Raw genomic sequence first — 15119 nt, 5'->3', positions numbered from 1 at the left:
TCTGATGATGATTTACCCCATTGGTTTGTTGTAATAGAATGCCAGTGAAGGAAATGGGTTCAGAGATCCTAGTTCACCCCTACCCTGAAATCAAAAGGAAGTCTAAATGATGGAATACAGATGTCATCTCTCAGGGTCTCTTATTGGACCTCCACCTGGTGAAACCTTGCCAAGACTACCAGGGTCTATGTACTATAAAGGAATGCATGAACAAATCAGAGCTCAGATCAACCAGTATCTCAGTGTAAAGTACTGTTATATCAGTGTAAAGTACTGTAATCCCAGTGTAAGGTACTGTATTTCAGTGTAAGGTACTGTATCTCAGTGTAAGGTACTGTAATCTGGGCATGCAGTCTAGGCATGCAGGGTTTCTGAGTTGTAGTAAATGGTATATTTAGGTCAGCCAATCGATCAAATCAGCCAAAATAGCTGCTAAATACAAAAAGGCTTCGCTAGTCCTGTCAAATAGCAGTTCACCACCCGACTGAAGGATCTAGTCCAGCAGAATGCATTAATCCTGTTTCAAAAGCTTAAATGGCCACATGTGTTTAGGCATGTGTGTTCACCTTGTGTGTTTAGGTGTGTTCAGGCATGTGTGTTCACCTTGTAGAGGACTGATGCCCTCTGCAGTGGTGGCTCCTGTCTAGTGCTTGATGACACAACAGGCCTCTTCCCTTCTGTGACTCTGACTTGGATGAACAGGCGAAACAAACTGATAACTGTTGAGCCCACTGTAGTCGTTAACACTTGGAGGAATGTATAATAAACCATGCATATAACACTGTAACAATGTGTTTAACAAGCTCAAATGTTCTTGTTTCTTAGCCAAGGAGAAGGGGGAGAAGAAGATCTTTGGCTTCTCGTTCGTCCCATTGATGCAGGAGGATGGAAGCATACTTCCTGATGGAACACACGAGCTTATCGTTCACAAGGTAGCGTGTGTGTGCACCAGTGTGTTTCTGTGTGTGTGCACCAGTGTGTTTCTGTGTGTGTGCAAGAGTGTGTTTCTGTGTGTGTGCACCTGTGTGTTTCTGTGTGTGTGCATGAGTGTGTTTCTGTGTGTGTGCATGAGTGTGTTTCTGTGTGTGTGCACCAGTGTGTTTCTGTGTGTGTGCACCAGTGTGTTTCTGTGTGTGTGCATGAGTGTGTTTCTGTGTGTGTGCACCAGTGTGTTTCTGTGTGTGTGCACCTGTGTGTTTCTGTGTGTGTGCATGAGTGTGTTTCTGTGTGTGTGCACAAGTGTGTTTCTGTGTGTGTGCACCAGTGTGTTTCTGTGTGTGTGCACGAGTGTGTTTCTGTGTGTGTGCACCTGTGTGTTTCTGTGTGTGTGCAAGAGTGTGTTTCTGTGTGTGTGCACCTGTGTGTTTCTGTGTGTGTGCACCTGTGTGTTTCTGTGTGTGTGCAAGAGTGTGTTTCTGTGTGTGTGCACCTGTGTGTTTCTGTGTGTGTGCACCTGTGTGTTTCTGTGTGTGTGCACCTGTGTGTTTCTGTGTGTGTGCACCAGTGTGTTTTTGTGTCTGCCTGAGTGTGTTTCTGTGTGTGTGCACAAGTGTGTTTCTGTGTGTGTGCACCAGTGTGTTTCTGTGTGTGTGCACCAGTGTGTTTCTGTGTGTGCACGAGTGTGTTTCTGTGTGTGTCTGGACGCATTAGCTGATCGTTCACAAGGTAGTGTGTGTGTGCACAAGTGTGTTTGTGTGTGTGTCTGGGGGGTTGGGGGTGTTGTGTTTATTTTGAACCTGTAGGCAGAAGAGACAGCGAGCTGTTATATTTATGTTTTCTTTAACAGTGTGAAGATACAACGTATTTCCATGATGTAACTCGGTACATCAAGCTTCCCTGTTCCAAGGCAAACATGCCTGGAAATAATCTGCCTGGACGCAACAGCAAGGAGTCTTTCTGGATCACATCCTTTTTGTGTTCTACCAAACTAACTCAGAACGGTATAACATGTTGTGTATCTGTTATTTGGAATAGCTGAAACCTATTTGTTTTTGTTTGGAATAGCTGAAACATATATTCTTTATTACACTATTACCTCTGACTGTGAGGCTTTACAAAAAGAGTGATCATAAATACCAGATGTACAGTGCCACTTGAAAGTATGTGAACCCCTTCTGCACTTAAGAGTTTTCTGTTGTTTTACCATGATTTTTCATTTTTTTCATCACCAATTTTCCATAAATGAAATGTCAGGTTTATGTTTATCATTTGCATGTACTTGTTTGGAGGGAATTGTTTGAGTAGCCAAAAAACTACATGAAACATGGAATTAGTCCATTTCAAAAGTAAGTGAACCCCCAGCTGAATTGGTAAAGTCAAGCAGGTAACAGATTTGGTGAAACATATTTGGGTGCTTAATTAGTCAATTAAGCAAACCGATCAACTGAGACATCCTTAGGGAAAGGTTTGGGCAACACAGATGAAAAGAGAGAGGAAACCAACCAAACTACTGTAGTGCCAAGGTGTACCCACACAGATCAACAATGCCGAGAGGAAACGAGATATCCGTGAACATCAGGAAGAAGGTACTGACAGCCCATCAGTGTTGGAAAAGCTATAAGACCATCTCCAAAAGATTCCAGCTCCATCCATCCATCCCAGACAAATAATTTAGAAATGGAGGGCATTCAACATGACCGCATCTCTGCCTAGAAGTGGACGCCCATCAAGACCATCACCAAGAAGCACCAGAAGAAGAATAAATCGGGTAAAAGTCAACCCACACATCACCTGTAAAGAGTTTCGGACCTCTCTGGCAGCATCTGGGGTAAATGTACATGGGTCTACTTCACTTACTTTTGAAATGGACTAATTCCATGTTTCATGTAGTTTTTTGGCTACTCAAACAATTCCCTCCAAACAAGTACATGCAAATGATAAACATAAACCTGACATTTCATCTATGGAAAATTGGTGATGAAAAAAATGAAAAATCATGGTAAAACAACAGAAAACTCTTAGGGCCTGATTTACTAACAGGATTGCGCCCATTTCTGGCGTAAAATAGCGGTCGTAAACATAAAACGGTATTTACTAATGGGCCGCAGCGCATATTAACGCCTGTGGGTGTGAACAGGGGAGGTTACTTGGAGGTGGGTGGTAACGTAGGCGTGAGGCGCAATTTACATGGGTGGAGACAAGTTAAGTGCGCCTAATGATGTCATGCGTGGTATTTACTAAACTGCCTGTGGAGCGCACGTCTCCAATTTGCAGGCTAATTCTCCGCCTCATAAAAGCACGTCTTAACCAAGCGCAATTTCATTGAGTCTGAAAACGTTGATATGGCAGCAGTGATAAGAGAAAGGCGAAGAAAGAAGACAGAGACAGCGCACAGAAATAATTTTTTCAACTCGCATAACACATTTTCAGTTAAATGAACCACAAATCATTAGACGGTACAGGTTAACCAGCCACGCAATACTTAAATTACTGAACCAGATCAGAGATGACATCTAACCCTCCAACCGGAGATCACATTCCATTCAATCAGTTGGTAAACATTGCAAATATTGGCACCGGATCATTTCAAACAGTTATAGTATCAGCAGTTGATATATCTCAGCCTTCACAAATATTCACACAGGTACTCGAAGCATTGCTATGGCGCACTGGTCAATACATTTCCCCACTGCCACAGCCGAAATTTTAGACATCAAACAGGACTTTTTTTGAAATCGCAATCTTTCCGAACATAATATGAACCATTGATTGCACCCACGTCCATATATATTGTAGTGAACCCATGTCCCTTGTAGAAATTATTAATCTCGCCATGTACACATATATATTGTTATAATAGACAGTTTATGCATTAATGCCACCAATAGCATATTCTTTATAATCGTGTTCTTTTAAACATCTTGCTGTAGGTGATGGCGGGCAGAACAACATTATAGCAGCGCACACATTGAATCAGGTTCAGTGATTGAGCGAACGTGAACCAATATATCAATCTCCACTTGCTGTAGCTTCTTTTTCTCTTCCTAAATAAATACCACGGAAAATACGGAAAAACACCGTGCGTTAATGTGCGAACGCAGTTTAAGCAGCGGTCGCAATGTTAGTAAATCAGGCCCTATATAGGGCGGAGTAAGCACAGATTGCCCAGCGCGATCTGGTTTGATAAATACCAACTAAAATGCGCTAAAACACCGTGCGTTAATTTGCGAACGCAGATTAAGAAGCGCTCGCATATTAGTAAATCAGGCCCTTAGTGCTCAAGGGGTTCACATACTTTCAAGTGGCACTGTATATTATCTGATTATCTGTCAAAAGTCAAAAGAATATTGCTAATGAGACAGCATGTATGTGTAGACCTACTGTCCAGGTTTGGGATGATTGTAAATACAATGAAGTTGAAATGGATAAATGGATATAATGGACGTGTAAATGTGTTTATAAAGTGAGTCCCTTTTGAAATATTCAATCATTTATCCATCTGCCATTGGACTTCAAATGGCTCCAGTAGCTCACTCGACATTACAGTTAACAGCATGTCATCCAAACATCACCAGTGATGCTAATCTGAGTTAATGACTGTGTACGCGATCAAGTGATTTCTACTTCTGCCCTCACTTTCATGCATTTCCCTAAATATTTTGTATTAGAATCCGTCAGTGCTTTTGTTATATTAGACACATACTATGAAGAAGAGGTGTAACTCTGCATTGACTTTTCTCAGGTGATATACTCCACCTACTGCAGTGGAGGACCAATCCAGAGAAGATTGCTGATTGCCTTTCTAAACTGAAGGACATTGACGGTACTGAAATTGTCAAGGTAAAATTCACACTGGCCTCTCCTTTGAGTTCCTTTCATATTTTAAGGATGGCATACAGATAGACACTGCAATACAAATTGGGTTACTTGCTTTTTATGGATTTATGAATCTACAGAAAGCACAGTGTAATAATTCAATATAGGGAAGTTATATAATTGCAGTGCTGGGGAAATTGAATTGAGGTTCCTAAAGCAGTCATTTTAATAGACTGAATTATTTCAAGATGATATTGATATTATAATATAACTGATTTATTTTCTCCATCAGTTTTTACAGGACACACTGGATACTCTGTTTGGTATTTTAGACCAGAGCTCACAGAGGTATGGTCTAAAGGTGTTTGACTGCTTGGTAAGTGATTGTGTTGACCTTCTCTAATGACTGCAGGTTAAGACATTATACAATTTTGCTGTTCAACCTAACACAATGCTATTATAAAGTAGGGAATTGTATACACACACACTCTGGTTGTTTATGAACTTAAGTGTGCTTTAGTCCCCCCACATTAAGTTGCTGTGGTTACTCGTAGGTGATAAAGAAATGAAGGTGTTGGCAAAATGTACTCACATGACAATGGATATTTCTCTTATTTCCCCCAGGTACATATCATAAATTTACTGCAGGATAGTAAATTTCAGCATTTTAAGCCAGTGATGGACACCTACATTGAGAGCCACTTTGCTGGAGCTCTGTCATACAGGTATGAATATGTTCAAGTTTGATCTCATCTGCCTATGGATGTGGCAACCTAGAGCCTTCACATAATCAATCCGTGTTGAATCTGATCTAGAATCAGTATCCATTGGAGGTTTCAGAAGAGTTGTTTTATTGCCATTATTAGAGCATGATAGAATGTAGTAGAGAAATTAAGTACTGCCTGCCCATTTCAAACTATTCTTTCCTGACCTACTGCTGTATACTAAGTGGAACAAAGCTATGTATACTTACACTTCAAATGACTTACTTAATAACAAAACATGCCTTTTTCAGTTTAGAGGGTCTTCAATAGTCAGTTATGTTAAGAGCAGCGGTAGATGAACCCTGTATCCTAGCAAACCTTAAAAGAAACGGTTATCTGTAACATAGATCTGAACCTGGACTAACAAAGCATTACTGTCACTTGTGCCTGCTGTTATATTACAGAACAATGTTATCACTTTTTAGAAAAGTTGAAATATGCAATTTTACAAAGTTTCAATGACTTTGAACACAAATGATAGTTTTCATTCACAAGCGTTCCCTCTCTGTTATCCTTTTCTGTTGGTACCTGTGTTCTTGACCAGGGATCTTATTAAACTACTGAAGTGGTACATTGACCGAATCATTGATGCAGAACATCATGAACAGATTCAGCAGGTTCTGAAGGTAAGTGCTTTTTTGTGCATTTTATGTCTGTAGCAAAAGATTATTAGACGCACAGATGAACATTTCTACTTGTATGCTCCTTTACAATGTGCATGGGAATCGGATCCGGGCGGTTGCATCTCTACTCTTTATTTTGTGTGGTGCTATGAACACGCGCCCTCATTATATGTCTTTTCTTGTAAAGTGAGATTCGTGGCAGTTTATAATTGTACCTTTGCATTCTCCCACAGGCAGCTGAGTATATTTTCAAGTACATTGTTCAGTCGAGGAGACTCTATGCAGGAGCAACTGGTGGCCAGGGTGAGGAGGAGTTTCGCTGCTCCGTCCATGAACTCTTCAAATCTGTCCATCTCTTCCTCTCTCACGAGAGCAAAGGCATCAGCCCCATCACACACACCCAGGTAAGCTTGCTTTTGTTCACGCGCTTCAGTACTTGGGTGACTAACTGCCAATGAGGTGTATAGATGCACTCAAACTCACTCTGCTATTTTTACATTTGCAGTTGGGAACTATAGAACTCTTTGGCACACAAACAGCGTTTTAGAAATCGGTTACAAATACAGAACAGTGTTCAGAACAGAACAGAATTGTTGCTGAACATGACTGTAAAAATCATGGACAGTGTATAGTCAGTCAAAAGTGAAGCCACCAGAAGGAACTAAAAATGATTTAACCAAATATGATCGGTACTGGGCAGGTACTGTCATCCAATTCATTTATTTTTTGTAGGATTTTGTATGCACTTTGGTCCAACTCCGGTTGTTTTTAAATGTCCTATACAAATACATGTGACCTGACTTTAATTTCAGGGCCATTTGGGTGAAACCTATTACTTCTCATCAAACATGACATAAAGTACACAGAGATCAGTAGCACATATGAATTATAGATAGTTTGTTTTACTAAAGCTACATGCCACTGTGTGTTTATAGGCTGTGTTCCTGAGGTCCTTCCCTACAGTGTGCTGTGAGTTGCTCAAGGTCTTCCTGGTCCGAGAGGTGGCTGTGCTGGCCCATGACACCCTGGGCAGTCTGCCCGTCATGGCTCACATGGACTGCCCCCTTCAGGCCGTCAAACTACAGTGTATCGCCAAGACTGTGGAGAGCCCACTGTACACCAACCACGGTGAGTTATCCCAAACCTCCAACACAGTGCTTCATATGCTTGTATTTTTGGAAGCGTTGGTTGCTTTACGAAGTCTTTGAAATTGATCCGTTTAGCTGAGATGTGCCTTGGCATTAGTATCTCCTTACCTCACTGGCTTCAGTGCTGAAAGTGAGTATGCTGTCTGTATTTGTACTGCAGAGTGAGTATGCTGTCTGTATTTGTACTGCAGAGTGAGTATGCTGTCTGGTCTGTATTTGCAGAGTGCCGCTGTGTTGTCCTGCCAATGATCCTGCGTCACCTTCAGGTGCACATGCAGGAGCAGAGGGATCTGGTCATGTGTGCTCACATCCTCAACAGCATGCTCACGGTCATCACTAAAAACGGCACGGTAAGAAAGATATGACAGACACCAAAGGGATGCTCTATAACACTGTCACTGATCTTAAAGAGATGCCCTATAACATTCTCACTTATCTTAGAGACAAAAACAATAAAATAGTACACAAAAAAAAATAGCTCTTACCAACATAACATGAGAACAATGAAATGGTCATGGTCATATATGGTCAGGGTCAGTTGATAGTACTACTGTGCAGCTAATCTTCCCTCTCTTTTTGCCGTGTTTGCCTTCTAGGAGTGTGTGGCGTCTGAGGAGGTGAATGTCATCATGGACAGCATGGCAGCTGGGCTTCTGAGAACCATCCTGGAGGTCACCAACTGCCCACAGCCTGCTGGGACGGCCTTGCGTCTACAGTACCAGGATGTCACGGTGAGAAAAATCAGAGCTTGGACATAAGGCCCCTGAAGTGAACTTTGTTTAACTCAAAGAGAAAAACAACAAAGAGGCAAAGGCTTTAGTTATGTGGCAAACTAATATGCCCAACAGTGTATTATAAGTTTAACAGGGTAGTTTGACAGCTACCCCTAGTCTGGTTCAGGATGACCAAACAGAGAAAGCCCTTACCCCCATTCCATTGATCTGTTTGCCTTCAGACCCGTTCACAGTCAGAAGATACACCAGAATTGCTCTCTGGTGGACGAAAGAACTCACGGCTACTCTGTTGCCTCTCATCTGCAAACTGTTCTATTGCCTTTTGTTCCATGGCTTTGTTTTTGGATATTTTCAGGGTGAATTTGTGGCCTGTTTACTCACCATCCTGAGGCTGCTAAGTGATAAAGATTACCTAAGATTTCTGTCAAGATTCTCAAGCAAAGATGAGCTCATGGTATACCTGCTTAAACACATTTGACTGATTCATCATGAAATAAGAAAAGAATGTTATATTTAGTGTTTTTACTAACTATTTCTTTTTTTATGATTAGACTTTTCTCCTGCAGTTATTCACTGTCTTCGAAATACTCATACGTCCAGATATGTTTCCTAAAGATTGGACAGTCATGCAGTTAGTCACCAGCAAGTGAGTGTTTATCTGAATACCTTTTCAAATCAGGTTAGGGTATATTTCCTATATGAATTATGTGTCATTCTCTCCTGTTTAATGTTTTACTCAAACTGTGCTTGTTTTCCTCTGTAGTGTTATTATCACCTCACTGCTGTACCTCTCAGATGCCCTGAAGAAGAACTTCCTCAGTGAAAAGTTTGACTTCAAGGTAAAAGACAAAGGAAACACAGCTTCCTTAACCCCTCTTAATTTAAAGCAAAAATTCCATCTTAGAAAGATGTCTTTTCACTGATGAAAAATGCGGCCTATTGTAGATACATATTCATATGGTAGGAGATTTAATGCATATTCATGTTGCTATAATTGGACTGAGCTCAACTTGAAACTTTCAAGACATGTGACTGGATATTAAAGACTCCCCAGCATCTCCAGTCCAAATGAGGATCTGTCAGAGCGGAGAGCAGAGGAGAGCAGTGGAGAGCGCTCGCTGCACGAACATGCTGTAATTAAAGCAGCTTCTGTTCCCTCAGGTGTGGGAGTCCTATTTTTATCTGGCTGTCATCTTCATAAACCAGCAGTGTCTCCAGCTTGAGAAGTTCCCTCCCTCAAAAAGAAAAAAAGTGTTGGAAAAGTAAGTATTCTTCGTCCATGTGACAGCCGGCGGTTCTCAGATGTTAAATGATTGCCCCAGTTCATTAAAGATGTGCAAAGTAAATGACCACAGAAGCATTTCAATCTGTTCAGAAGTGAATTTGCAAAACATTTTGGACCTGAAAAACCTTATAGTGTGTAATTTATTCTCATGAAGAATAGGTCAGATTTAAGTATAATTATTTGCTATGGTCCTTCTTTTTTGAGTCAGTTTGTGGACACCTACTTTCTTCATGAAACTTGTTTAATATAATAACGATTATTTTTTGTATCTTTAAATGAAGGTATGGAGACATGAGGGTTATGGTTGGATGTGAGATCCTCAGCATGTGGCAGAGTTTAGGTAAACCTCTTTGAAGACCCCTTTTCCATTTAGAATGAAAATGTTTCACTATTTGATCATGACTTCAAAGTCATTTGCCAAGGTATTATCACTGAGACACAGTTTAAAAACAGTTATAGTTACTGTTATAGTGCCTTGATTGTGTTTTTTGACTTTAAAAAGACAGTATCCAACAATTTGCCACTTTTCAACAAATGTTTTTATAGCACTGGTCACATGTTCTTTCTAGTTTTCTTGGTCATTTGAAGGACAGATTAACACACCTGTCGTTCCAAGTAGCCACCCAGGTAATGCACGGTGCAGTTCTGGGCTCTGGGTCAGACCAGCCAAGTGAAAATGTAAAAGAAATCACCAACTTTATTTAGAGCTAACTGTGTTGTTGGATTTTGCATGCCTTTTCAGTAGTTAGGTTGGGAGTGTTTGACCATAACTGTTTGCTGCTCCTTTAAGAAAGAAGCAGACACTTTAGCCCTTCAACAATCTGACATGAAATGAAACCTCTTCTTCAGAGGAGCACAAGCTGAACTTCATCCCTGCCATGATTGGGCTCTTCCTGGAGGCAACACTGGTGCCCCAGCCTGACCTGCGGAACGTGATGATCCCCATCTTCCATGACATGATGGACTGTGAACTCAGCAGAAGTGGCAACTTCAAACAGGTCATGTCTGCATGAGACCAAATCCAAACATAACTGTTTTATTGAATGTTTGTTATTTGTATTGACTGTTTTATTCATGTACTTTGACCAGTCCACCATAATAATGCCCTGAAGTCTACCGAACCTTATTTCATGCTGTTGTTCAGAGACAGCCAGTGTCATCACTAGAAAACCAGCACGGTGTTAGTTTAGACAGGCCATGGTAGTTCATTTAGTGCCCAACACATAAGCGAACACTGAGCTGATTCCCCAACACCACCTGCAGTCACCCTGCAAGTTAGGGCAGTCCACGTCAGCCAGCCCCTGTGTGGCCATCTGATTGTGTCTCATGGGTGTCTCTCCTCAGGTGGAGGCTAAATTGATTGACAAGCTTGACAGCCTGATGTCTGAGGGCAAAGGCGATGAGACATACAAGGAACTCTTCAACAACATGTGCGTTACATGTCCACTTCATGCCCACTTCTACAGCATCTTTTTAAAAGCTTGCATGCACACTCAAATTTGTATGTTTTTTTTGTAGATTTGTAAGTTATTTTCCTGTTGTGTTTTATAGATGGATGCAGGAGTTCATGTGATATATATATATATATATATATATATATATATATATATATTGTGATTGATTAAATTATGTTGTAAACAGTGTTAGTGAAATCTGTTGCAATAAGATATTAGGGCTATGCTGTACATACAGTTATATCCTCATTACCTACTGAACTATTGCGTCATGTCCCTGAAAGAAATTTTTGGTACTTTTTGGTACTTGGGTCACAGTCCAAATACTTTGATTCCTTTGAAATGTCCTTGACAACATCAAAACTGGATGGATGTGTTTGTGATAACTACATGAATGTACTAAATATCAGTTTGTCCCATCAATGCTTCCGGACAAAGAATTCCCCTGTTTGGCCCATACCCAAGGTAAGACTGAACATCCTTCAGATACAGATATACGTAATACGTAAATTTTTTTTTAGGTTGTATAGCCTTTTTCACTCTAGCAGGGGGACTGCTAATGGAAACTAGCCTTTTGGCTATATTTGGGTGCATTTACATTTTAGTGTTCATGAATGTACACTGTCCCTCTTGATTAAATAAACAACTAGATTGATTGATTTATTGATTGATTCAGAGAAGAACAGGGTAGAACTTTTTCTGTATAAAGTAGTTTTCACAAAGACATAGTAAAGACAGTGTCAAGACGTTTTGCAGTGTTAAAGTCAGTGTTAATTCAAATATGCAGAAGAGGTCTGGACAGTTGGACAAATGTACTTCTCTGTTGTAGTCTGCTGAAGAAGATCGAGAGCGAGACCTGGAGGGAGAGTGGAGTGTCCCTCATCACCACGGTAACTCGACTCATGGAGAGGCTACTTGACTACAGGTAAACAAGAATTGTGTTAAAAAAGAATTGAGTCCTGTTGTATTTCTCAGGTTCCAAGGCATACTAAAGCACATCTTAGTGAGCTTCTGGCCCTCCCATCTGTCCATCTAATTCCCCTTAATGACGTGTGTGTGCTCATGACAGACACGAAGTGTATCCATGAAGTCTAATCATTAGACAGAACAATGATGACAAAGTTTGAAATGAGAGTTGTACATTTAAACAGACACTTGTGTGCATGCTTGCATGAACGCCTAGATTACAGATACAGAACACTCACACTCATCAGATGTTATGTTATGTTCCCCAGGGACTGCATGAAGATTGGAGAAGTGGATGGGAAAAATATTGGCGGTACAGTCAACCTCCTCGTGAGTGTGCAGTGCCATCTCTGCTGAAAGATGCAATTATATGCATTTAAAAAATTAGGGAGACAAAGATGGCCACGTCTTTCATGTTTACGAAATTTACATTTATTAATGGTACTCCACCTCATTATTGTAAGAAATACAAGCATCAAACGATTAAATATCACCTCTTTCTTGACAGAACTTCTACAAAACTGAGCTAAACAAAGAGGAGATGTACATTAGGTACATTCACAAGCTCTACGACCTCCATTTCAAAGCCCAGAATTACACAGGTAAAGAACACCCCTCCGATCACCTGGGCCTTTGAAATGACTGGGTTATCTTTCTGGATTGAACCTTAAGCTCAAGGGTTGTTTGTGTGCTCTGTGATACCAAGAGTCTGTGTTGTGTCTGTGAGCCCTGAGTCTGTGTTGTGTCTGTGTTGTGTCTGTGCTACCTGTGTCTGTGTTGTGTCTGTGATGTGTCTGTGATACCTGAGTCTGTGTTGTGTCTGTGATACCTGAGTCTGTGTTGTGTCTGTGATACCTGAGTCTGTTGTGTATGTGAGATCTGAGTCTGTGTTTTGTATGTGAGATCTGAGTCTGTGTTGTGTCTGTGAGACCTGAGTCTGTGTTGTGTCTGTGAGACCTGAGTCTGTGTTGTGTCTGTGAGACCTGAGTCTGTGTTGTGTCTGTGATAGCTGAGTCTGTGGTCTTGTGGTATGTTACCACAGAGGCTGCCTACACGTTGCTGCTGTATGATGAGCTGCTTGAGTGGACTGAACGGCCCCTGAGGGAGTTCCTTGGCTACCCCATGCAGAGTGAATGGCAGAGGAAGGAGTGCCTCCATCTAACCATCATCCACAACTTTGACAGGGGAAAAGTGAGTCTGCCTTATTCTCTAGCTAGCTTTGCTTAGTTTATGTATTTTATATATATTGCTGCCCAGAGGTCCATTGTATTACACACCTACATGTTTGCCATTCAATGTTTACTATGACGGTGAAAACTATTAATTTTTTTTCAGAGGTTTCAGCTTTATGGTTTGTCGTTTTAATGTGGTCAGCATTCCCTGTGTTTGTTATAGTGTTGGGAGAACTGTATCATACTGTGTAGAGAGCTGGCAAATCAGTACGAAGCCTATTATGACTACAGGAACCTCAGTAAAATGAGGGTAAGTGGCAAATCGGTCAACATGTTGTTTAACCGACTTATTAACTTCTGCTTGACATATATAGACTATGACAAATGTACAAAAAAATGAAAGGTACCTTTGTTAAATATTTTGCCAAAATGACTATTCAGTGACAGCTTGCCCAAACACTGGCCTCTTATGAGGTGAGTTGATATTTTGTTTTGTATAGTTATTGTGCATATCTCTGTGCCAGCAGATGATGGAAGCCTCTTTATATGACAAAATAATGAATCAGCAGCGCCTGGAACCTGAATTCTTCAGAATCGGTTTCTATGGCAAGAAGTTCCCCTTCTTCTTACGGGTAAACATGTTCTCTGATGTCTGATGTCACTATGTTCTGGAACAAGTACACATGTCTTTTCACACTAATTCAACATAATTTCTTGCAATATAACATTTTACTTGTTATTCATGTGATTATACAAATGTAAAAAAAACCTTCTGTATGTTTATTAGGTAAATATATATTTCATATCCTGGGCTCATATGCCCATGTGAAGCTACATTTCATTCCTCATTAACCACGTGCAATGGTCTGAAGCAGGGGTCTTCAACGTTTTTCAGGCCAGGGACCCCCAATCTGATGGCGAGATGAGCAGGGACTCCCTACTATATAAATGGCATAAAATGTTGTTTATAATATACTGGGCCTAGTGCCATATAAACATAGCTACCCTGTTATTGTGCATTTTTGCATAATATTTTTGAACAATGAATTAAACTTAACATTTTTGAACATTGAATTGAATTTAACATTTAACAACATGAAAGGTACAGGGTGGCCGTGCCACTGCCATTTATAAACATACATCTTGCATACAACTCTGAGCTAACAATTAATAACAACTTATTAAAATAATTCACAGATATATGTTTTTATTTCATCATACATAAAGAAGGGACAGTGAATCCTCAAGCATCTGTCGATGGCACACATCCTCCCACATTCTTTTCAATAACTCCTGACCGACACGATCCAACGGATGTCGGAGGAGGACTCTGGCGCATGGGGTTGTGTTGACAACATAGACGTTATAGTGAGATTGACAGGTCAACAAACCAATCACACCGCTAGCAAGTTGTTAACCTTGTAGGTAGTAGCATGCTAACATTAGATAGGGGGCTCATACACCTCGCAAGTCCTCCCAGACTTATTTTTCAGGTACAATTAACGTTTTTTTGACCTTGTACATGTCTATTTCTCGGTAATTTTTTAAAAATCTAAGCAAAAAATGTCAAACTAACAACTTATAGGTACAAACAAGACCAGCTACGGAGTTTGGTCCGCCATCTTTTATGTTTGATCTTCGCGCTCTTCAGACTTGAGCAGAAACGCGATCTGATTGGCTAGTGCCTGTGCTGTCGTATTTGCATGAAAGTTGCTGTGAGTGAACCCGTGCCCAGCTTGAGAGAGCTCCTGTGGGTAGCTGAATGTGAGCATTGGACTGAAAGATAACGTCTTCTCGATCATTTTATACGTTCGCTACAATATATTGGATTTATGTTAATGTGAATTTAAAGGGAATAAACACAAATCTGATTCGGAAAACATTTAAATTTGTGGGGGAAAAAATTGGTTGAATTTTTATTTATTTTTTAAGAAATATTTTAAAAACTTGACTTATCAACCAAAGATTTCGGGACCCCCCCTACAGTACCTCCGCGGACCCCCTGTTGAAGACCTATGGTCTAACGCAGGGGTCTTCAACAGGGGGTCCGCGGAGGTACTGCAGGGGGGTCGCGAAATCTTTGGTTGATAAGATAATTTCTTTTAATATTTTTTTTTTAAAATTCAACCAATTTTTTTTTCCACAAATTTAAATGTCTTCCAAATCAGAATTGTATTTATTCCCTTTAAATTTACATTAACATAAATCCGACATATTG

General features: G+C 40.5%; 1 protein-coding gene across 1 annotated transcript in view; it reads left to right on the top strand.

The window, feature by feature from the left end:
* dock4a (dedicator of cytokinesis 4a) overlaps positions 1 to 15119 on the top strand; it is a gene marked incomplete at both ends in the record, with an annotated part of 47685 nt that overhangs the window by 20830 nt on the left and 11736 nt on the right. Inside the window, 24 exons of the mRNA XM_080841801.1 lie at positions 826 to 932; positions 1787 to 1940; positions 4682 to 4779; positions 5048 to 5131; positions 5380 to 5480; positions 6064 to 6145; positions 6376 to 6546; positions 7078 to 7270; positions 7513 to 7640; positions 7887 to 8021; positions 8380 to 8478; positions 8576 to 8670; positions 8788 to 8863; positions 9186 to 9286; positions 9591 to 9649; positions 10159 to 10307; positions 10654 to 10739; positions 11202 to 11228; positions 11593 to 11688; positions 11999 to 12059; positions 12238 to 12331; positions 12772 to 12920; positions 13125 to 13211; positions 13429 to 13533. Of these exons, the coding sequence (XP_080697927.1) occupies positions 826 to 932; positions 1787 to 1940; positions 4682 to 4779; positions 5048 to 5131; positions 5380 to 5480; positions 6064 to 6145; positions 6376 to 6546; positions 7078 to 7270; positions 7513 to 7640; positions 7887 to 8021; positions 8380 to 8478; positions 8576 to 8670; positions 8788 to 8863; positions 9186 to 9286; positions 9591 to 9649; positions 10159 to 10307; positions 10654 to 10739; positions 11202 to 11228; positions 11593 to 11688; positions 11999 to 12059; positions 12238 to 12331; positions 12772 to 12920; positions 13125 to 13211; positions 13429 to 13533 (2537 nt within the window). The remainder of the gene's footprint in view (positions 1 to 825; positions 933 to 1786; positions 1941 to 4681; positions 4780 to 5047; positions 5132 to 5379; positions 5481 to 6063; positions 6146 to 6375; positions 6547 to 7077; positions 7271 to 7512; positions 7641 to 7886; positions 8022 to 8379; positions 8479 to 8575; positions 8671 to 8787; positions 8864 to 9185; positions 9287 to 9590; positions 9650 to 10158; positions 10308 to 10653; positions 10740 to 11201; positions 11229 to 11592; positions 11689 to 11998; positions 12060 to 12237; positions 12332 to 12771; positions 12921 to 13124; positions 13212 to 13428; positions 13534 to 15119) is intronic.

The sequence above is a fragment of the Sprattus sprattus genome (genome assembly GCF_963457725.1).
Source record: "Sprattus sprattus genome assembly, chromosome: 7".
NCBI lineage: Eukaryota > Metazoa > Chordata > Actinopteri > Clupeiformes > Clupeidae > Sprattus > Sprattus sprattus.
Note: the sequence above shows the minus strand (reverse complement) of the source record. Positions and strands in the feature narration are given on the sequence as shown.